Source organism: Hypomesus nipponensis, chromosome 16, assembly GCF_054491055.1.
Source record: "Hypomesus nipponensis isolate SF chromosome 16, ASM5449105v1, whole genome shotgun sequence".
In the NCBI taxonomy this organism is placed as follows: domain Eukaryota; kingdom Metazoa; phylum Chordata; class Actinopteri; order Osmeriformes; family Osmeridae; genus Hypomesus; species Hypomesus nipponensis.
Window position 1 is genome coordinate 5,694,519 of NC_140376.1, and position 22,982 is coordinate 5,717,500.

General features: G+C 51.3%; 1 protein-coding gene across 1 annotated transcript in view; it reads right to left on the minus strand.

The window, feature by feature from the left end:
* The window catches only part of nfia (nuclear factor I/A), a 106,818-nt gene that overhangs the window by 30,978 nt on the left and 52,858 nt on the right, over positions 1-22,982 (minus strand). The window contains exons 3-4 of the mRNA XM_084675874.1: positions 6,212-6,277; positions 1,542-1,616 (exon numbers count right to left, since the gene is read on the minus strand). Coding sequence (XP_084532000.1) covers positions 1,542-1,616; positions 6,212-6,277 — 141 coding nt within the window. The remainder of the gene's footprint in view (positions 1-1,541; positions 1,617-6,211; positions 6,278-22,982) is intronic.

Genomic DNA, 22,982 nt, shown 5'->3' on the forward strand with positions numbered 1-22,982 from the left:
CACCCCCTTCCCTCACCCTGACCTAACCCCCCTTCCTCACCCTGATCTTACCCCCCTCCCTCACCCTGACCTTACCCCCCTCCCTCACCCCCCTCCCTCACCCTGACCTTACCCCCCTCCCTCACCCTGACCTTACCCCCCTCCCTCACCCCCCTCCCTCACCCTGACCTAACCCCCCTTCCTCACCCCCCTCCCTCACCCTGATCTTACCCCCCTCCCTCACCCTGACCTTACCCCCCTTCCTCACCCCCCTCCCTCAGCCTGACCTTACCCCCTCCCACACCCCCTCCCTCTCCCCCTCCTCTTCCTTAACCCCCGCTCTGCCTTCCCATTCTCTGTGGAGGTGCAGCATGAGCTTGTCCTTTATTACTGCCCCACTATTAGACCACCATAGTGTGTGTGTGTATCTGAGAGAGAGTGTGTGTGTGTGTGAGCGCATGTGTGTGAACATGTTTTTGCGTATGAACGTTCGTGTGCGAGATTAGGTGCGTAAATGCGTGTGTGATTGTATGTGTGTGTGTGTGTGCGTGCGTATATGTGTGTGTTAGTATATGTGCGTGAATGTGTGTGTGTGAGTATTTGTGATCGATGCCCCTTTGATCAGTGGGGCTCCAGTGTGTGCTGACAGGCCTATTGTTAGCGGTGGGCTATCGACAGGCCTATATAGATCGCTATGCGCTCCCTGTCATTCACTCCTCCTCCTCTTCCTCCTCTCTGCACCTCTCCCTTCTCCTCCTCTCCACCCCTCCTGCATGTCGGCACTTTTTAAAGGTCATGTTTACTCCCCCCCGTCTCTGGGTCTCTTATTGGTCTATCCAGCCCCTCTCTCTGTCTTGGTGTCTCCGATTGGTCTATCCAGCCCCTCTCTCTGTCTCGGTGTCTCCGATTGGTCTATCCAACCCCTGTCTCTGTCTCTCAGTCTCCCATTGTTCTATCCAACCTTTCTCTCCATCTCTCAGTCTCCTATTGGTCTATCCAACCCGTCTCTCAGTCTCCTATTGGTCTGTCCCACCTGTCTCTCAGTCTCCTATTGGTCTATCCCACCCCTCTCTGTGTCTCTGTGTCAGTGTCTGGACAGTGGGGCGAGTTCAACTCCGGTCCTGACTTTGCAGCCTGTTTTTTCGCTGACTCTCTGATCTGCAGAGAGACTCTCCTCTTCATTAGGCTGTGTGTGTGTGAGGGGGGGACGACGACTGTATTGGTCTCTGATAAATTGCATTACCCGAGCAGCGCGGTATCGATGACAGCTCTGCAATCCAATCACAGACTGCTGCTCGGCTGATCTGTATTCCCTACGCCCACCTCCCCCACCCCCTCCCCCTCCCCCGCTCCATCCCCCTGGTCATGACGTGGATGAAGAGAGCAAGAAAGAAGAGATAGAAAGAAAGAGAGGGGAGGAGAGAGAGAGAAAAAAGGAGAGATGTAGAAAGAGAGAGAGGTGGAGAGAGAGAGAAAGAAACAGAGAGAGAAAGAAACGGAGGAAAAGAGAGGTAGGGGGAAAAGGTAGAAAAGGCAGGAGGAAAGGCGGATGAGCTACTCACTCTGTGAGACTCGAACCAGTTCGGCCACACTGAAGACACCCGATGTGACGAAGCTGTCCTGGAAACCCAGGTGACCTAACAGAGAGAAGGAGAGACAGAAAGACAACATAGAGAGAAAAAGACAGAAATAGAGGGAGAGGAAGACAGATAGAGAGGGAGGTCGAGAGGTAGAGAGAGATCGAGAGGGCAAGGGCAGGCAGAGAGAGGGAGGGAGGGAGGGAGAGAGATAGAGATCAGCAAGGTGTGAAGGGGTCATGTTGCATCTATCAAACGGTAGAACAGTAGACACAGACACAGGATTCTTCATTATGAAACATCACAGCCTCGCACCCTGCTGACACACGCATCCCTGTGGAAAAATCCCTGTCCTTCGGGTAACCTGCGAGACATATCTGTGGCCTCTGTCCCACCAGTTGACACGTGTGTGTATGTATGTACAACGTACAGTTATTGCTACTATGTTATTGACAAAAGATTGTATGGGGAGAGGTTGGGGGGAGAAAGGAGGGGAGGCATTGGGGGGGGGGGGAGAGGACAGGAAGGGAGGAGTTGAGGGAGTAATACATAAAGCTAACAGCCACTGGTGACAGAGAAGGAGAAGCAGAGAAGGAATAACAGAGAGAGAGAGATGGAGACAAACCGAGAGAGATAGAGAGAGAGACAGATAGAGAACAAGACAGATGGATAGCAAGAGATGGAGAGAGAAACGGAGAGACGAGAAATAGGGAAACACAGGGAGAGAAACCCACAAAGAGAGAGAGAGAGAGAGAGGGATAATATCTATGGCTCATTGCGACCCAAACTGCTGACATGAGCTAAAAGTCTGTAGACCCTCCTGCACAGATCACCCTGGAGACAGAGAGAAAGGGGGAGAGAGAGGGAGGAGACAGAGAGACGGAGAGACAGAAGCAGAGAAAAGAAAAAGAGAGGGGAGAGAGAGAGAGAGAGAGAGAGAGAGAGAGAGAGAGAGAGAGAGAGAGAGAGAGAGAGAAGAAGCGAGGGGGGGAGAAAGAAAAAGAGAGAGGGGGAGAGTGAGAGAGACGGAGGCAGAGAGATATGGAGAGAGAGAAAGCGAGAGGGAGAGCGGGGAGGTAGTGGGAGAACGAGATTGAGTGAGAGATGGGCGAGGGAAAGAATGTGATACAGTGGGCTCAAGAATGTGATAGGGGGGGAAGAGTGGAGAGGTGGAATGTGGAAAGAGAGGAGCTCCTTTTGTAGAGGAGGAGAGAGACAGGACACGCAAGGAGCAGAGAGCACAAAACACACTGTGTGTAGGGTCCAGTTTGCGTGTGTGTGTGTGTGTGTGTGTGTGTCGAGAAGGTATGTCACCGTTTCCATCCTGCTGTACGTACTGTAACACAACAATAAGACCAAGCAGGTCTCAGCAGCACAATAACCTGGAAAATAGAGGGGGCCGGCTCGAGGGCTTTGTGTGTGTGTGTGTGTGTGTGTGTGTATGTCTGGGACAGTGACGCAATGGAGCCAGAGTCAAGTAACACAGTCCTGTGCACCCACCCCCACCCCTACCCCACACACACAAACACCTCTTGCATAGGGAGGAAAGAACAGGATAGCTTAGCATTTAGCATAGCATAGTGCCTGCTAACTTGAGCTGAGTAGTATAGAAGGCGGAACAAGGAGGGAGGGAGGGGCAGCCAGCTATATGCACTCGCTGACTGAGTTCACTGAGGGCATTTCCATGAGTGCCTCGTATAGGAAGGCTGGAAGGGGGGGGGGGGAGGAGGAAGGAGGGGCCTATATCTCAACAAGCATAATCACTCCCAGCTGTGTCCACCGAGAAAGAGAGAGGGGGGAGTAGAGAGAGAGGGAGAGAGAGGGAGAGAGAGAAAGAGGGGGTGAAAGAGTAGGAGGGTGAGAGAGAAAGAGAGAGAGAGTGAGGGAGGGAGGGAGAAGGCAGGGGAAGAGGGAGGGCGGGTGCCGGAGGGTTTTAAGTTTCATAAGAGCTGGGAGTCCAAACCTTCCCTCTGACAGGCTGGAGAGGAGAAAAACTAGGCTCAACAGCTTAGGAGGGAGGAAGGGGAAAACGAAGGAGGGAGGGAGGGGGAGAAGGACAGAAGGAAGGAAGGAAGGAAGGAAGGAAGGAAGGAAGGAGAGAGGAAAGGAAGGAAGAAGAGAGGGAGCAGGAAGGAGGGAGGGAGAGAGGGAAGAAAGGAGGGAGGGGGGTAGAGAGGAAGGGGGGGAGAGTGAAAAAAAACCTCTATAAAGAGAGCCCCAAGTCAAACTTACATCCAGGGGGAGGAAACAATCTTCTTCTGGACAACAAAAGCTCAGTTGAGTCCGTATCAAGGAGGAACCCTTGCTTTCTGAGAGGTGTGCATGCCAACGTTTACCATCGCCGCCTAAACCCTCGTAAGTGTGTGCTGGAATGTGTGGATGTGTCTGGGTTTGTTTAGAATAAGGATCTGTACAGTATACTACAACAAGAGTGAGTGTGTGTTTGGGCACCTGTGTGTGTGTGTGTGTGTGTGTGTGTGAGTGAGTGTGTTTGAAGGGGTGTAAAGGAGAGGATATCCTCTGGTCTTATCTCGTGGCGTGTAGATTGTACAACAACAAGGCCCTTGTCCCTAAACAACTCCCAGAGTGCATTGTCAAACTGCACGTAGCGGTCGCCCTGGAGGTCAAGGTTTACCACGCAGCGCGTCGCACACACACACACGCGCGCGCGCACGAACGCATACACGCACATACACTTACACAGACACTCGCAGACGCACACAAACCAGGACCCATTTGCTTATGAATATTCCCACAGTGTGTGCCGTACAAGGGCTTCAGCAACCAGTAACACGCTACACCCCGAACAGGGCAGGGAGATCGGCCTGGGGGCGGAGGAGGGAGGCCAGGGACATCCACAGAGGCGGGCGGGACGAGGAGAGGGAAAGAATGGAGGGAAGAGGAATGGGGGAGGAGAGGTGGAGGAGGTAGGGAGGGAGAAAGTGTGCCTTGTCTCTGTGTGTGTGTGTGTGTGTGTGTGTGAAACCACAGTCTCTCCAGTTCAACCGCCAGGGTCAAGTGCAGGTCACACAGGATCCTTGTGACGTGTGTGTGAGTGCGTGTGGGTGTGTGTGTGTGTGTGTTGGCTGTCACGCTACAGGTGGCTGTCCGTGTAGACATGAGCAGAAAAAAAGAAAAAAAAAATGTGCAAAGAATAGAAGGTGGAATCTGGGTGGTACAAGTGTGACGTTGACCAGGCTGGTTGTGGTTGGGTCAGAACCAAGGTGTGTGCCTGGGAGAGACATCTACACTGATGCCGTAGGGGGCTGAGTGTTACAGCAAGACTAATGTAAACAATGCTACAGGGCCAAGGTTAAGTGACTATATATGTGTGTGTGTGCTGATTTGTATTACTAGCAAATATGTGTGTGTGTGTGTGCGTGCATGTTGAACAGCGGTTCAATGGAGGTTATAATCCCCACTGTTCAGCTTTACACACACACACACACGCACACACGCAATCCACTATACGACAGATGGACACATCTGGAAAAACTCAATTCAATCAATAAATACAAATAAAATCATGGTGGTATTTTTGTGGTCCATTATGAGGAGTATAAGAGACACAGAGAGAAGACCAGGTTCATCAACAGGACAGAGAGAGAGACAGAGAGAGACTGAAAGAAAGATAGAGAGAGAGAGAGAGACAGAGAGAGAGAGAGAGAGAGAGAGAGAGAGAGAGAGAGAGAGAGAGAGAGAGAGAGAGAGAGAGAGAGAGAGAGAGAGAGAGAGAGAGAGAGAGAGAGAGAGAGAGAGAGAGAGATGTTGAGGGGTGGTGTGTTCACGATAGTGGAACTAACCATATAAATAACCATGGCCATATACAGGTCTGGGTGGGTGTCACGAAGTAAACAATACCCAATAAATGAAACACTGATTCCTGACAATAAAACTGTCCATTTTTACAGTGGCCATTTCTAGGTTTTATTTGGGTTCTGGTTGAGTAAGTGTGGCAGGTAAGTGCCAAGTTCCTAAACAGTCTGTACACTTCTGCATCCAGACACAAACGTCATGTTGAATTGAAAACATGGAAACATTCAAAAGAGAATCCTCCCTCCCTCCCTCCCTCCCTCCCTCCCTCCCTCCCTCCCTCCCTCCCTCCCTCCCTCCCTCCCTCCCTCCCTCCCTCCCTCCCTCCCTCCCTCCCTCCCTCCCTCCCTCCCTCCCTCCCTCCCTCCCTCCCTCCCTCACACACACACGCAGAATCCTCTTAGAACTAATCTGCTCCCTCTGGCTTCAGCTGGTTGGATATTCACACAGGGTCCCAGACTGAAGCCCCAGGTTAGGCCCTGGATGTGTAGATGAGCAAAAACACATGTCCCTGTCCTCTCTGTGCTGTGTGTGTGTGTCTGTGCTGAGTGTGTGTGTGTGTCTGTGCTGTGTGTGACTGTGCTGTGTGTGTGTGTGTGTCTGTGCTGTGTGTGTGTGTGTGTTGGTAAGGGAAAGCTCAGTAAAATAATTTGAACAAAACCTATGAGGTTGTACCTGCATGAATCCAACAATAACCCACAAAACATAGTGTTGGGATCCTCATAAAGATGATGACCCCTGACCTACTGACCCCTGACCCCTGGGTCTCACCCCACTGACCGCTCCCTGTGTGGAACACGGCCGTGGGTGTGAGGAGGCACCGGTGTGGGAGAGCCACTCACCGTTCTCGGGCTGGTCCTTGATGTCCGAGTCGCTGGCTTGGTTGGGGCTGTCTGACTGGCCGGCTTCTACACACAGAGAGGGAGAGACAGAGGGAGATGTGTGTCGGTACATCTGCCTGAACCTGAACCGTGCCGACAAAGCATATTCAAACGAATTCAGACGGAGCGAGAGACAAAGATAAAGTGTGTGAGAGAAATGCCGAGAGAAAGAGAGAGAGAGAGAGAGAGAGGAAGAGAGAGAGAAAGCAGGAAAACACTGCTGTTATCTCTGCTGCTGGCAGACATGGTGACCGGAGGTGACCAAACACTTGGATGGGGCTGACCCCTAAGCTCAGAATAACCCACTTCAGACGAGCCACGGTGAAGAAAACACACTGATTATACTCTCTGGTCATGTTGTGTAATACCTTTGATTGTGTGTACGTGAGTAATGTGTGTGTGTGTGTGTCTACAAGATTGTGCAAACGTCTGCCCAGACTCTGGTATTGTACTCTCGCACCAATCTGACCCTACTCCACAACTACAGTATGCTGAGTGTCTGTCTGTGTGTGTTCATGTCTGTGTGTGTGTGTGTGTGTGTGTGTGTGTGTGTGCATATCAGTGTGTGTGTGGGTTGTTGCATCCAGGTGAAACCCTAGTTCCGTGTCTCCAGGGCCAGAATCGATGCCGGCGTTCACCCTCCCCCATCTCCCCATCTCTCTCCCCCCATCTCCCAATCTCCCCCCGCCCCCATCTCCCCATCTCTCCCCCCCATCTCCCTATATCTCCCCCCCCCTCCCAAAGCTGAACAGCAGATTGACTGACTGTGTGTGGGGGGGGGGGGAGGGGGCCAGCCAACCAACCAACCAGTCAGACAGCCAAACAGACACTGACTGGTCAGCTAGCAGACATCTGTAATTACGTGACTAGGACCATGTGACCGTGACCATGTGACCGTGACCATGTGATTCTGTACCTACGCTTTTCCGCCGACGCGTTTTGGTTGCTGGTTCGGAGACGGTGCTTAATTTCAAACCAGTTCTTTCTCTTTCGACAGCCTGAGAACCGGCTCCGAACCAGGGAGAGTACTTTTACAACTAGCACCACTTCGGAGCTGACCTCGTGTGGGAACCAAATAAGAACCACTTGGGGCAGGGTTACCGTGACCAACAAGACAAACAGAATCCTTTGACCGTCATTGCTCTTACAAAGTTTTTACAATTCATATTTCAGCTAAACGGTACTTGTAAGTCGGCACCTGAATTCAAATGTGATGACAAGTGGGCAGTGTAGTTGCTGAAAATGTGCTTATTTTGTTGATGAATGAAATAAACACAGCATCGCTGTGCAGTGCAGACACTAGTTGCTGCATTTGATCATAATCCTATCAAATGAGTGACATGATAAACACAAATCTTATGAGCTATTATGAGCCTATATTTAACACACATTTAATACACGAGCACTATACAGCAAAAGTTTATAAAATGTTGCGCTGATAATGCCAGTGTTGTCACACTGCTGCGAGTCCAGGGTATTGCGCAATAGCCAAGAAAACACGCATCTCAACCTCGCGTTCTTAGCGTTCTTCGGATTGATAAACAGCCTTTAGACGGGCTCTGCTTTGTGTTTTTGCGCTGCCGCGCTAGCGTTGCTGGGAAAAGACGTATACAGTGACGTCATGACGTGGCTCTGTGGTGGCTCTCTAGCCCGTGGGAGGGCAAACCGGTTCTTAGAAGGCTCAAAAATTGAACTATCTCCGAACCGGCTCGAGCACCAGCTCCGAACTAGCTCCCGGTTCACTTTGGTGGAAAAGGGGTAACGGGTGGCTCTCTGTGTGGTCAGTTGGCCGGGAGGCTTAGTTGGGTCAGAGAGGACTGCGTTTGTTTGAGAAGAAGCAAGGGTGCAGGATCTCCGACACACACACACACACACACACACACACACACACACACACAATGCTTATACAAGAAGGAGGGAAGAACACATCTCTGCACTACATCACTCATAAAAAGCCAAGCTATAAATCTGACGGGGAAATGTTTCCAGGGGAAGGGCATTTAATAACGTAATTAGGGCCGACAGACATGACGAGGGGAGGGACGTCGAGAAAATGCCGTTCGGCCGCGAGAGAAGTTGGCTTCCTGCTCCTCTTCTCCTGTGTTAACGGTTCTCCCCGCTGCCCAAACTGCAGAGGAACATAGCCTGCCCATGATTTAGCTGGCATCTGGGAGTATCGATCCGATGGCTGCAGATAAAATTGTTGGGAGTGGGAGAAATATTACCCCCCCGCCCCCCTCCCCTTCCAGAGCAGGACCGGGGGCTGTGGCAGGGCTATGACTCAAGGAGAACAGCTATTGGCTGTCAGCAGACACTCCACCATGCTCCTAGGTTACCGTCTGATTCATGCTGAGTACCAAAATAGACGAAGAAGCTTTCTGGAGGCCCGGGCTCAACCCAAACCCAACCCTGACGTTTTCCATTCTTTATTTATTTTTATTTTTTTATAAACACACACTTTCTTCGACTAGCTTTTTTGGCTCAGGCCGAGGTGCTTGCTGTAGGGGGAACGAGGACCGCCGGTTTCACACCAAATGTTTATCTGTAAAACAAACGCTCTTTTTGATATTTTTTTTCCAAGGCAATTTCTACCAGACGTGCCGATTGGTGGCTTTGATCCGGCAGACTAAGCCGAGAGGCCTGTTGCTACTGCTCGCTTAACTACGCACCAAGCTGCAAATAAACAGAAACACAACAGACACAGGGAAAAAGAGTGAAACGCGTTCCATACGACGTGACCGGGAGAGCAAGCGTGGAAATCCAACGTCAAAAGGCGGCAAAGAGAAGAGAGAGAAAAGTTTCACATTGCTTACATCCACCCCCCCACCCCGACCCCCCCCACCCCTCCCCCAAAGGTTTGTCTGCCCCCTTCCCTCTTCCCTCTCTTCCCAGACAAAGTAAACAATTTAGGGAGACTTGTTGTCATTCTGCTCAGCATTTGCGATCTGCATCAACAGCTTAAAACAAAAGCAATCTGGGGACCTGGGGAACAAAACGTCCCCCCAGCAACCAAACACTGCCAGGCTGAGAGTGGGGCGGTGGGGGGGTTAGGGGCATGGGGGTGAGGGCGACTGGGTGCTGGGTGTGTGTGGGGGGGCACTTTCACACACTCTCCCCTCTCCCCTGCACCCCCTTCCACCCCTCCGCTCTCACACGCCTATCGCCCCCCCCCCCCGCCGCCCTCCTCCCTTTGCTAATTAAATATGCAAATGAGGCGTGAGAGCCAGACTGTGTGTGTCACATGGACAGGGCCCCCTGTCGAGGGCCCTCAGAGAGGAGGGTGAAAACCTGACCAGGAGGAGGAGAAAACGACACAGGCCAACAGAAAGCGTCTCTAAACAACAAACAAGGCACGGCCCTTTCAGGCCTTTTAAAAAAACTCCACACAAGCACCTCACAACCCTCCCCGTCTCTATGTGTCTGGGAAGGTGGAGGGCGGGGGGGGGGGCGGAGGGGAGGGGACGGGCGGTGGGTGGGTGGGTGGTAAGGGGGGGGCAGGACCAGTCTGGGCCTGTCCCACCGTAGAGAACACTACAGGCCGCCAAGAGGTGTTTGTGGTGTGGTCACTCCTAGAGACAGGGACAGAGAGAGAGAGACAGACAGAAAGAGAGAGACGGAGAGATAGAGAGAGGGGTAGACAGAGAGCTAGAGAGAGAGGGGTAGACAGAGAGCTAGAGAGAGAGGGGTAGACAGAGAGCTAGAGAGAGAGGGGTAGACAGAGAGCTAGAGAGAGGGGTAGACAGAGAGCTAGAGAGAGAGGGGTAGACAGAGAGCTAGAGAGAGAGGGGTAGACAGAGAGCTAGAGAGAGAGGGGTAGACAGAGAGCTAGAGAGAGAGGGGTAGACAGAGAGCTAGAGAGAGAGGGGTAGACAGAGAGCTAGAGAGAGAGGGGTAGACAGACAGAGAGGATCTTAGCTCCGGACCAAAACGACGGAACAGAGAGAGCCGTTCATTCTCGTTATCGTCATGAATATACACTGTCATCCAATTTATAGCCCTCATTTGAGAAATTAATAGATTACAGAATTAGTGTCGCTGGCTACAAAGACACCGGCCAATAACTTCACATGACTAATTAACAGCCAGAAAGGCCTGTCCTAGTAGGACAGCTCCAGGAGGCGGTGAGGAGAGAGAGAGAGAGAGAGAGAGAGAGAGAGAGAGAGAGAGAGAGAGAGAGAGAGAGAGAGAGAGAGAGAGAGAGAGAGAGAGAGAGAGAGAGAGAGAGAGAGAGAGAGAGAGAGAGAGAGAGAGAGAGAGAGAGAGAGAGAGAGAGAGAGAGAGAGAGAGATAAGGTCTGAATCAGATCACTGCTCCTTGGACTGCACGATACAACGATGAACGATACAGACTAGAACGGGAGTGCTAACCACAAGGCTGCTAAATGTTTACGAGGAGACCATCTCTTTAACGGCCAAGGAGAGGAGAGCGAGGGGGAGGGAAGGAGGCCTTGCCAAGGAGTGTTGGATGAAGATGGGAGATAGATGTTGAATCTGACTTGAGTTGGTAAAGTCCTTACATCGTTAGGCTCGAGTCAAAGGAAGTTTGTTCTATGCAGAACGTCTCGGTCTCTCTCTGTCTCTCTCTGTCTCTCTATCTATCTATCTATCTATCTATCTCTCGCAGAAGTCCAGCATCTTCTTCAGGTCTCTCTTCTGCCCTCCATCTCTCCCCCCCCCCCACACCCCCTGTGTCTGATTCCATCACCCTCTTTTGTTTGATTTCATCTGTATCTCTTGTTTTAAACTTTAAAAAAAACTCAAATCAGTTACCCCGTTTTCTACAACTTTGTCAATAGACCAGAGCCCCGACAAACCACACACACACACACACATACACGCAAACATGCGCACACACAGTTGCCCGGGCTGCGCCTCATTATGCATGCGTAAAACCATCTGTAGTCCCCACTAGGTCTGCCTGCCTGCCTCCTCTCCGCGCCTTCGTCACTTTCCCACCAAGAGCCGCGCTGTAATCCAATTGTGTGTTAAACCCTGGCTTTCAAAAGGCCCTTTTACACACTGCAGCTCAGGAACACGCAGGCCAATAAGAGGAGGCAGAAACTTAATTTAGAAATACAAACGGTCCCATTCTGGCTCGTCAATGGGAAGGTGAGGCCATGGGGATTGGCTCATTGTTTTCACAAGTATCGTCTCCCAAGCTTTGCCTTTGCCTCTCTCTCTCTCTCTCTCTCTCTCTCCCTCTCCCTCTCCTTTGCTCCCTCCTCCCTCTCTCGCTCTTTATCAAAAGATTGTGGCGGATTTGCAAAAACCTCCGGATTTAATTTGGCATTCCTGTGATCCCCCCCCCCCCCCCCCCCCCCCCCCCCAAAACCCCTCTCCACCCAGACAGCCACACACCCAGCGCTCCTCCACTCAACCCCGCACCCCAAGCCAGCGCCCCCCCCCTCCCTGCCACCCCACCCACCTCTCCACCCAGCAAACGTCCCCTTCCTCTGAATGTAGCCCTACATAATCACGGCCATTCAGGACCATGACGTGAGAACACTGAGGCTGTTACACCAGGGAGAAACAAGATAAAACAAAACAGACAGCAGAGGAGAGGGAAAGAGAAGACAGGAGAAGACAGGAGAGGAGGAGAGAGAGAGGAGGAGAGAGAGAGGAGGAGAGAGAGAGGAGGAGAGAGAGAGGAGGAGAGAGAGAGGAGGAGAGAGAGAGGAGGAGAGAGAGAGGAGGAGAGAGAGAGAGGAGGAGAGAGAGAGGAGGAGAGAGAGAGGAGGAGAGAGAGAGGAGGAGAGGAGGAGAGAGAGAGGAGGAGAGGAGGAGAGAGAGAGGAGGAAAGGGAGAGGAGGAGAGAGAGAGGAGGAGAGAGAGAGGAGGAGAGAGAGAGGAGGAGAGGAGGAGAGAGAGAGGAGGAGAGGAGGAGAGAGAGAGAGAGGAGAGAGAGAGAGGAGGAGAGAGAGAGGAGGAGAGAGAGAGAGGAGGAGAGGAGGAGAGAGAGAGGAGGAGAGAGAGAGGAGGAGAGAGAGAGGAGGAGAGAGAGAGGAGGAGAGAGAGAGGAGGAGAGAGGAGGAGAGAGAGAGGAGGAGAGAGAGAGGAGGAGAGAGAGAGGAGGAGAGAGAGAGGAGGAAAGAGAGAGAGGAGGAAAGGAGGAGAGAGAGAGGAGGAGAGAGAGGAGGAGAGAGAGAGGAGGAGAGGAGGAGAGAGAGAGGAGGAGAGAGAGAGGAGGAGAGAGAGAGGAGGAGAGAGAGAGAGGAGGAGAGAGAGAGGAGGGAGAGAGAGAGAGAGAGGAGGAGAGAGGAGGAGAGAGAGAGGAGGAGAGAGAGAGGAGGAGAGAGAGAGGAGGAGAGAGAGAGGAGGAAAGAGAGAGGAGGAAAGGAGGAGAGAGAGAGGAGGAGAGAGAGAGGAGGAGAGAGAGAGGAGGAGAGGAGGAGAGAGAGAGGAGGAGAGAGAGAGAGAGGAGGAGAGAGAGGAGGAAGGAGAGAGAGGAGGAGAGAGAGAGGAGGAGAGGAGGAGAGGAGGAGAGGAGGAAAGAGAGAGGAGGAGAGAGAGAGGAGGAGAGGAGGAGAGGAGGAGAGGAGGAGAGAGAGAGGAGAGAGAGAGAGAGGAGGAGAGGAGGAGAGAGAGAGGAGGAGAGAGAGAGGAGGAGAGAGAGAGGAGGAGAGAGAGAGGAGGAAAGAGAGAGGAGGAGAGAGAGAGGAGGAGAGGAGGGAGAGGAGGAGAGGAGGAAAGAGAGAGGAGGAGAGAGAGAGGAGGAGAGGAGAAGACAGGAGAGGAGGAGAGAGAGAGGAGGAGAGAGAGAGGAGGAGAGGAGGAGAGAGAGAGGAGGAAAGAGAGAGGAGGAGAGAGAGAGGAGGAGAGAGAGAGGAGGAGAGAGAGAGGAGGAGAGAGAGAGAGGAGGAGAGGAGGAGAGAGAGAGGAGGAGAGAGAGAGGAGGAGAGAGAGAGAGGAGGAAAGAGAGAGGAGGAGAGAGAGAGGAGGAGAGGAGGAGAGGAGGAGAGGAGGAAAGAGAGAGGAGGAGAGAGAGAGGAGGAGAGGAGAAGACAGGAGAGGAGGAGAGAGAGAGGAGGAGAGAGAGAGGAGGAGAGGAGGAGAGAGAGAGAGAGGAAAGAGAGAGGAGGAGAGAGAGAGGAGGAGAGGAGAAGACAGGAGAGGAGGAGAGAGAGAGAGGAGGAGAGAGAGAGGAGGAGAGGAGGAGAGAGAGAGGAGGAAGAGAGAGAGGAGGAGAGAGAGAGAGGAGGAAAGAGAGAGGAGGAGAGGGATAAGAGGAGAGAGAGAGGAGGCGAGGAAGCCAACTAAAGAAGAGCGAGTTGTGCTTTCGAAAGTTGTCCGTAGGTCCTGGACCCGGGGTTGTTTAACACACACACACACACACACACACACACACACACACACAGGCAGGCTTGTTTCCATACGGCTTCCCTGTGTCTAGTGTTTAGCCAACCTTGACTGTCCATTTAGGCTCCCTGCGTCACTCCATATCTAATAAGTCCACTGTTTACACTGGGAAACTCTCTGCTTCTCATCTGCTGTTCATACTGTGTATTGTTCACTTCACTAGAGTGTGTGTGTGTGTGTGTGTGTGTGTGCAAGAGAGAGAGACTCATTTATACAAGTGTGTTTTTGTGCGAGCACTGTTTAAACGTGGACTCGTAGGCTACTGTTTAAATTACAGCGTGTGTGTTTCTCTGTGTGTGTGTGTGTGTGTGTCGTTGACACAAGAATGGGTGTGTGTTTGAAGTAGGAGGAAAAAGAGGGACAAGAGGGGATCGAGTTGTGGCCCCCAGAGTTTATGGATCCCTGTCTGAACTGTAGGAGCTGAGGCCTGCAGGAACACCTTGGAGAGGGCAGGGGAGGACACCAGAGCACGCTACACATCAACCCAGCTCTCCGATTGGCCTAATGCCCCAGCCAGCCAATGGGAAAGCTCGATCTGGCTGAACACCCAACTCCAGCCTCAGCACATGGCTCCAGGTCCTTAAAACGAGGTTCAGCATTGTGTTTATTCTAGAGATGTTTTAACGTAAGAATTCCAAACCCCTTCAGTTTTATCCACGAGCAAATCAATTAAAGGGCATTGTAATCGGAGTGGGAGACTGTAAGCAAGCACATGTTCCAAACCCCTGGTAAATAAACAGTGCTCACAAATGTCCTTCCCGCTTTCTTTCTCACCCCCCCCCCCCCCTCAAACACACACAGGCTGGCTCGGAGCTTGAGAGTGAGATATCATTATCAGCGAGGCTGGATAAGGGAGGCATGTAATGAGAAGCAGCGTAGTGGCGCTGTACCGTACGAGGAGACATGACATTTAGACGCGGCGCGCTGAGGGACGGGGGGGTTATTGAGTGGCGCTCCGAGGGAGCTGGCAGCAGCGTCGACGCCGCCGCCGCCGGGACGAGAATGTACACCAGCGCCGGGGCTGCTGACGAGAGGGCTCCTCGAGCACACACACAGACACACACACACAGGTAGCTCATACTCCTAGCTTCCCCGGACACGTGCACGCACAGGCATGCCGTTGCTCCCCACACGCTTCCACAGTGAGACGCGCGTGGGGAGTGTCGGGAGGGGGCGGAGCTCGGGAACCCCGGCCCTGCTGTGAAGGCGTGACGAGGCACTCCTCCTCCTCGTCCTCCTCCACCTCCACCGGACGACGTCTGCCGTCCCTACTCGTCCCTTGTTCTCTTCCTCCTTCCCCGGGGGGTTTTGTGAGGGAAGTCAGAGAGTGTCAGACAGAGTCCTCGTCCTGGGGCCCCTATGCCCAAGCCCTGTCCCAGACCCCGGTACAAGAGCCAGGACCATTCCCACGCAGGCGTACCGGGAGCATTAAGGAGCAGGGAGAGGGGGGGGGAGGAGGAGAGGAGCGAGGAGGAGAGAGGGAGGGAAGGCTGAAGGAGGGGAGAGACTGAGGGCCGATAGAGAAAGAGCGTCGATGGAGAAAGCGAGGGAAGGAGAGTGGGAGGGCTGAAGGACGGGGAGGAGGAAAGAGGGAGTGGGGGAGGAGGAGAGAGGGAGGGAGGCGGAGAGAGAGAAAGAGGGAGAGTGAGAGAAGGATGAGGGTGGGAGGAGCAGAGAGAGAGGGAGAGAGAGCTGAAGGAGAGCCTGGCCGCCCCGCCCCCCCCCTCGCTGCTTGAGAGGAAATCTGTGGGAAAAGTCAAACTCTGTGGCCCTGTAGGCTGGGCTACAAACACCCCCCCCCCCCCCCCCCCCCCCCCCAACGGGCGCCCACCCCTCTCCCTCCCTCCCCCCACTCCTCCCACCCCCTCGTTATTCCGCTCCTCACCCACATGCACAGCGCCAGACTCCCCTGATATGAACCGCTGTTTCTAGGAAGACAGGGGCCTGGAAGAAGAAGAAGGGGGCAGGGGAGAGTCGAGTTCTTGGCCTTTTCCCAGCGAAGGCAAAAAAAAAAGAAAAAAAAAACTCGAGAAAGATAGAGAGAAAACGCGGCCCTATCCCAGCATTCCCTGGGGGAATGGTGAAACACTGCAGCCCTGGGGCCGCTTTCAATTTACTCTCTCCAACGCCTCGCTCCCTCCCTCCCGCTCTCTCTCCCTCTCTCTAAATAGCTGGGCTGTGAGAGAGTAGGGGAAGCTGTCATAGATCTAATGTGTACTGCGACCTCCTGTAGCCCTGATGGGGAGAAATGGAGAGACAGAGGGAGGGTCAAGCATGCATACAGTGTGTGTGTGTGTGTGTGTGTGTGTGTGAGAGAGAATGTGCGTGTGCTCTCAATGGAGCACAGTGTGTGCGTGAGGGTCCGTTTGCAAAGTCAATGAAATCTGTCAGATTATGACTCCTCCATCCAGAATGTTTATATGTTTCCGAAGGAGGGAGATCGAACAAACGAATCAAACTTCAAAGGGAATCCTTCGAAAACGCGCGTGAATAACGAGCACGCTACTTCTGCCTAAGTCAAGATCCCTTCTGCTTCGTGTAATGTGATGTAAAAAAGAAAAAAGCCTGACGTTAAATCTGTGTTTTCAGAACCCCCCCCTCCCACCACCCCTCCTGCACACTTCCTGTCTTTGTCTCTCTACCCTCCACATGCTCTCGCCATGGAAACGGCACTGAGGGTGATGAAGGTGAAAATCCTCCTCTAAAGAAAAACACCAGAAAGAGTTGCTGAAACGTTTCCAAAACCCCCCCCCAAAAAAAAACACACACACACACACGCGCTAGAGGAAAACGGAACCCAGCGTAGGAGAAGCGGTGGCCCAGTATCTGGCTTCTCTTCTGCGTTGTGAGGGGAGACCGCTTGAGCAAAATGCAGACGCCTGTGCTGGTGTCGTGTCCTGTGGACCCTGGTCAGACTGGGGACTGTCAGTTTGACTGTCATTTACCAGGGATCTAATCTCGGTGAGTACTAGGGAGGGCCGCCTTTCTGTGACACTGGAGGGAGAATACGGATGGAGAGAGAATGAGTGTGTGTGTGTGTGTGTGTGTGTGAGAGTGTGTACGTGTGAGAGAGTGCATTTGTGTGCCTGTAATTCACCAGTGTCCCAGAACTCAGCTGACAAGCTCCAGCTGCAGACATAGTGCTGGTGGTGTGTGTGTGTGTGTGTTTCTGTCTGACTGGGGGGGCTGTGCATGCGTGTGTGAATGTGTGATTAAGTGTGTGTGCATTCAGGGACCGCCACGAACATGGACACACCTGTCTTTTAAACTGCCTAGCCTGTAGCCAAGTTTGCAAGCAGGGCTCTCAGTCCACCATTTTGAAGCTAGGAACACACATCTCATCTAGGCAGGACATGTCATTTACCATGTCTATACCGTCCTATAACCCATAGCAGGGGAAGGTCAAACCAAAGTCTGGCTTTAAACTTTCAACAGTTCCTATTTTAGCCACAGCCCAAAGTCAAACAAACAGGCTCACATCGAACTGCACTTTGTGGTCAAGTCAGAGAGGCTATATAGACAGGAAATAACAGAGACAATATTGTTTTATAGGGTACAAGGAAGGGGTGGGGTAGGGGTGGGGGGGGTAATGACCCCCCCCCATCCACCCCTTTATGTTGCACGAGATGCCCTCTGACCCCTGTCAATGATCTCATGGAATCGACGCTGTTAAACATGACGCATTGCTTGACACATAAACAGGTCGCTCCGGGCCAGAGGAGTCAATAAACGAGGCGAGGGAAAATAGAGGCCGGCCTCGGACGAGGGAATGCCAGGCCTCTTCCAGTTTGGCCTCTGTCACCCTACCACAGTACTGTGGGGCAGGAGGCCTTATCTCTCTCTCTCTCTCTCTTCCCCCCTGCATCGCTCCCTCTCTTTAGCTGCTTCTGAACAGAGAAAATAGAAAAGTATCCATGCTCTTGGCACAGCGACACTGTGTAAAAAAAAAAAAAAGAAAAAAAAATACACACACGAAAAAAAAACGTGATTCTATTTTGGCAGCCAACTTTCACTCTCTTCTCCTCTCCCTGGCTTCCTGGCTTGCCATCTCTCTTCTCTCTGTCTCTGTCTCTCTCTCTCTCTCTCTCTCTTTCGCAGCCGTACTCATTGAGAGTCCCTGGCTGGGGCTGCTGTCTGGAGCCGTTTGAGGGGTATGGGGCATGCCAGGGTTGGAGAGCGCTGGGTGGCAGAGCTCCTCTTCAAGGCTATGCTGTCTGACACGGAGCGTTAGAACACACACACACACACAGCCCCTGGCGACACAGGGAAACCCCGGCAGTCTGGGTACTATGCTGGTGTCCTCTCTGGTCTGATCGCTGCCAGTCTCCTGCCCTGTGCCAGGGCTGCCCACCCAAAACCATCCAGCCCTGCTCTGCTCACACACACACACACACACACACACACGGAGGAAACTGGCATTAGCTCCAGGGCCATGACTCCACAGAACACTACAGGAGAACGGGTCAAAGAAAGTGTGGGAAAATTTGTCGAGGAATTAGGGATATTTTTTGAAGATTGCTTCAAAATAACTGTTATTTGAGATTGACCAGCTCTTGGGTATTTAAATATTTTAGTTTTACATTTAAATTCAAAGCATGGTATCTCATGTATGAATTAAGTTTATTATTAAATGTGTGTACAATAAAACAAATATATTACTTATTGATTTTACAGACACTTTCTTATTTTCAATTTAATGAAATGAGATGATATATGGTTTAATTTCAAAAGGCTGTCTGTCAATATATGGTGCCGTAAATCATTTTCTTTTGCATTTCTTTAATTTAAGAGAAAACATAAATTACAATTATTCATACTCTCACCACTGATTTCTATTCTATAATGCAATGCAAATACAACTCTACTAAAAAAAAGGAGTGTGAAAATATTGCAACACCAATACACCTTAAATACATAACAATTTAACAGTTTGGGTACGAAACCTTGATACAAAATATAATATTTTCTCAGCATGGTAAACACAAAATCAATTTACTCTAACTCCATGATTGGAATATAACAATTTGAGGAAATATACATTTCCAATCTGAGCCGGCAGCTCGTAGAGAAAGGGCTCAGTGTTGGAGTTTAGGAACACGGTCCAAGTCCCTGACGTGTACCCGCCAGCGCTAAAGGATCAGGGCTGATGCCAACCAAGGCTCTGGGTTGGCATTTCAACCCTGGCAGCCTTCTGCACTGCCAGCCAAGTTGACAGAACAGAAAAGGGAGAAGAAGAGATCCACGCTTTTGTTTGGGGGATGAATAACACGGGCCGCGCCACCGACATTGAAAATGCGGGGAGAATGGACCCCGTTTTTTTTTTTTACGTTAACTTTCGGGGAGATAATTATTTTAACCAGGGCATGAGAAGAATAAAAGTTCATCATTTTTGACTTTCTACCTCCAACAGAGAAGCAGCCTTTCGTTGTTGTGGGCCGCGGCTCCCAACACCACCCCTCTTAACATCCTCCATTTTGTGCACATCAGACAACCTCCATTTTGAGACACCCCTTAATACTGATTTCCGATACAATACAGATGAAGATTGTGCAAAAGCAAAACCTGTTGCCAGGCCTTTCCACACAATGTCGCGACAACTGAAATTGACAAAATAACCGTTCCATTAATTAGAAAATAAAAATCCACAATGAAAATAAAAAAAGGATTGGCTTCGAACGAGCGCCATCGCTTGCCAAGCCGCCATTTTACAAAATCAAGTAGGTCTCTCCCGTATTCCGTCTTCCTTCTCCTCCTTCCCTCTGTCTCTCTCTCTTTCTCTCTCAAGCTTATCCTGAACATAGCTGTTAAAGCATGCTGCCAGGCACAGCTATACTGAGCGAATCACGTTAGCTGCCTCCATTGTTGGATGACACAGAACCGCTCGCTGCCAGGGAGTTAGCTGCCAAGTTCAACAACATTCAGATTCGAAAAAAGAGAGAGAGAGAGCAAGGGCTTGAAAAAGAAAAGGCACCAACGCACACTCGCACCCATCACAGGACTAGAATCCTCCTGTGACGATGATCGCTGGACTCAGGGACAGCATATTGTTTTATTAGCGTTAGCGTTTAGCATTGATATAGCCCTCCTTTTCGCCCCCTTTTAAACCTATTGTCTTGGCAGCCATCTTAAAAGCTTTGGCAACCATTTTGAAAGTGATGTCTGAGTAGTTGCCATTCTGTATGCCACGTTTCTAGAACAAAAGATGCCGTAGGAATTACCACAAATGGCGCTGAATGCAAAGCTTTCACCAAAACACAACAGTATATTCATAACAAAGACAAAGACTTTCAAATAAACGATCAAAAAACAATCTCCTTCTATGACATGGCAACAGTGGTGCCTGTCACACTGAGACTAACACTACTCAACCCCATACAATCAATACAATCAATTTCGCCTAATTTTCCTCTACGTCCAAATCCCACAAACAATAGTCTGTTTCGCTAACTGTGATCACCATGAAGCTGCACATAAAGAAACAAATAAGTCTGGCATTGCTGAAGTATTATTTCCGGTTCATTTCCAGCCAGTGTGCTGGTGGGGGGGGGCTACAAATTCAAGATCCAAGTGTTTCCTGTGCCGAGTTATGTTAAACGACTGTGTCATGTTCATATTTCATGTGTTTGCTGTCTCAACATGGCTGTAACTCAAGCTAGCAATTAACTTGTTGGTTAAACACTCATATCTTCCACCATTCAACATGCTTCTGAGGAGCTAACAAGGTAACTGCTCATAGAAGACGTCTGTGTCATCTAGCTCCTCAGCACACTCATTACCAGCACCAATGATCATTTCACTGCTTTCCTGATAATCAACTCAATCTCCCAGAAGTCTGGGGGTTGGAAATCTCAACGAAAGTGAAATGTCTGAAAAATAGCACAAATTGTACTCTGTCATGATGGAAAACTCGCTTGACAATTTAATAAATATTACACATAACATCGAGGCACTTGAATACAATTATCTTCCCACTTCCCTCATCTTGTCCTTCATAGATAATGCACAACGCATGAAAACAGTCCAAAAATGGATCTGGTGATGAATAAACAGCAACCATGAAAAATCTGACAGAGTGTATGAAGTGATTAGCGATCGTGGGAACAGAATGGGATTAAGAGAATACAACCCCCCCTCCCTGGCAGCAAATGTGTGTGTTTATGCAGAATAGTGTGTGTATTGTGTGTGCGTGAGGTAAGGATGTGTTTGTATTTGTAAATACAGAGTACTGCATATCTACAGATAAAAAATGTGTGTGTGTGTGTGTGAATGAATAGTGTGTAAGAAGGGGGAAGGTGTGTGTTTGTTTGTGTGTCTGAGTACCGTGGGACCACAGTGAAGATCCAGCAGTAACCAGATGCTCTCCCTGTACAACATCACCCCTCCATCTATAGATACTCTCCCTGTACAACATCACCCCTCCATCTATAGATACTCTCCCTGTACAACATCACCCCTCCATCTATAGATACTCTCCCTGTACAACATCACCCCTCCATCTATAGATACTCTCCCTGTACAACATCACCCCTCCATCTATAGATGCTCTCCCTGTACAACATCACCCCTCCATCTATAGATGCTCTCCCTGTACAACATCACCCCTCCATCTATAGATACTCTCCCTGTACAACATCACCCCTCCATCTGTGGATACTCTCCCTGAACAGCATCATCCTTCCAAAGATACTGGTCCTGTGCCTCATCCCCCCCTTCATAGATACTCTGTGAATGGCCACTGCGGCAGCCCACCGATCAATTAAGGAAAGCATGATTAACATTACGGAAGGAGGAGGGGGGGGGGGGGGGGCACGGGGAATAATGGACGGCACCAAGGAAAGTGGATTAGGACAAGAAGAGGGGGGCCGGGGGGGTGGGCTGTGGGTGGGTTTGGACCTTGACGAGTGTGCGAGAGACTGTGCGGGCGAAGGACGCCCAATCGGCAGGCGCATGACATAAGCCAGATTGAAATAGTTTGGAATGCGATTGATGAATTGCCGTATTGATCCGGTTCTGCCTCACTTACCATAATTATAGCACCGTAATGGATGGCATTACTGATGTCGACTTTTTTTTCTCTCTCTCTCTCTCTCTCTCTCTCTCTCTCTCTCTCTCTCTCTCTCTCTCTCTCTCTCTCTCTCTCTCTCTCTCGCCCCCCCTCTCCATTGCTTTCTTTTGGCTTAGTTTTTGGCTCATGTCCCCCTTCTCACCTCCTCTCACTCTTTCCCTCCAAACCCCCCCCTCCTTAGTGCTGAGTATCTTTCTCTAACGTCTCCATTCCTGACGGGCATTTCGAATTCCGAGAGCGGCTCGTCTGCCCGCACGAACAAAAAAAAAAAAAAAAAAAGAAGACAACAAGCGCTGATAATGGCAAACATGCCTTGTCTGGTCTAAGTCTGGGAAATTAAATAATGCTTTTCATCCGAAACCCTATCGCCCCCACCCCCTCCCCAGCTAACCCCCCTCCCCCTCCCCCCCCAACACACACACCCTCCTCAGACAGTCTGGAGAGTGCCTTTGCAGGGCTCGGGGCTCTGATCCCCTGAAGAATGCCGGTGGAGGGAGTCAATATCAGGGCCCACCGCCGAGACACAAAGTGCCGACTTTCAACTGAAGAGAAGAAGAAGAGGAGGAGGCGTGTGGAGTGCGTGTCCTGGACACACACACACACACACACACACATGACCACTGCCATCTCGTCCTCTCCTCTGTTTCCCAGTCATTGATAAGCAGGGGAACAACAAGATTGTTCAGGCCCAGACAATGAGCTTCCTGTGGCGCTGCAGAGACACCAGAAGGGAGAGGAGGTGGAGGAGCCCAACAAACACCCCAGGAGGAGGGATATCGGAAAGGAGGTGAAGAAGGAGGGAGGAGAGAGTGAAGCAACGGTGTCTGTGAATGGGAGAGAACTGAGGGTGCTCCACGAGACAGCGAACAGCTGAGCGGTGAGGGAGTCAGGCTAGTAATCAGAAGGTTGCCGGATTGATTCCCCGCCGTGCCAAAATGACGTTGTGTCCTTGGGCAAGGCACTTCACCCTACTTGCCTCGGGGGAAATGTCCCTGTACTTACTGTAAGTCACTCTGGATAAGAGCGTCTACTAAATGACTAAATGTAAATCTAACAGCCCCCCCCAACCAAGACACCGTCCCATGGTGGACCAGGGTAGAGATCCACAGGAGCGAAGGTCTGGACACCCAGAGGAGGAGAGTGGGAGCCAGGCGGAGGGGAGGAGGGGAGAGGGGGGAAGGATGGAGGGAGAGCTCCGAGGAGGGGAGAGGGGGGAAGGATGGAGGGAGAGCTCCGAGGAGGGGAGAGGGGGGAAGGATGGAGGGAGAGCTCCGAGGAGGGGAGAGGGGGGAAGGATGGAGGGAGAGCTCCG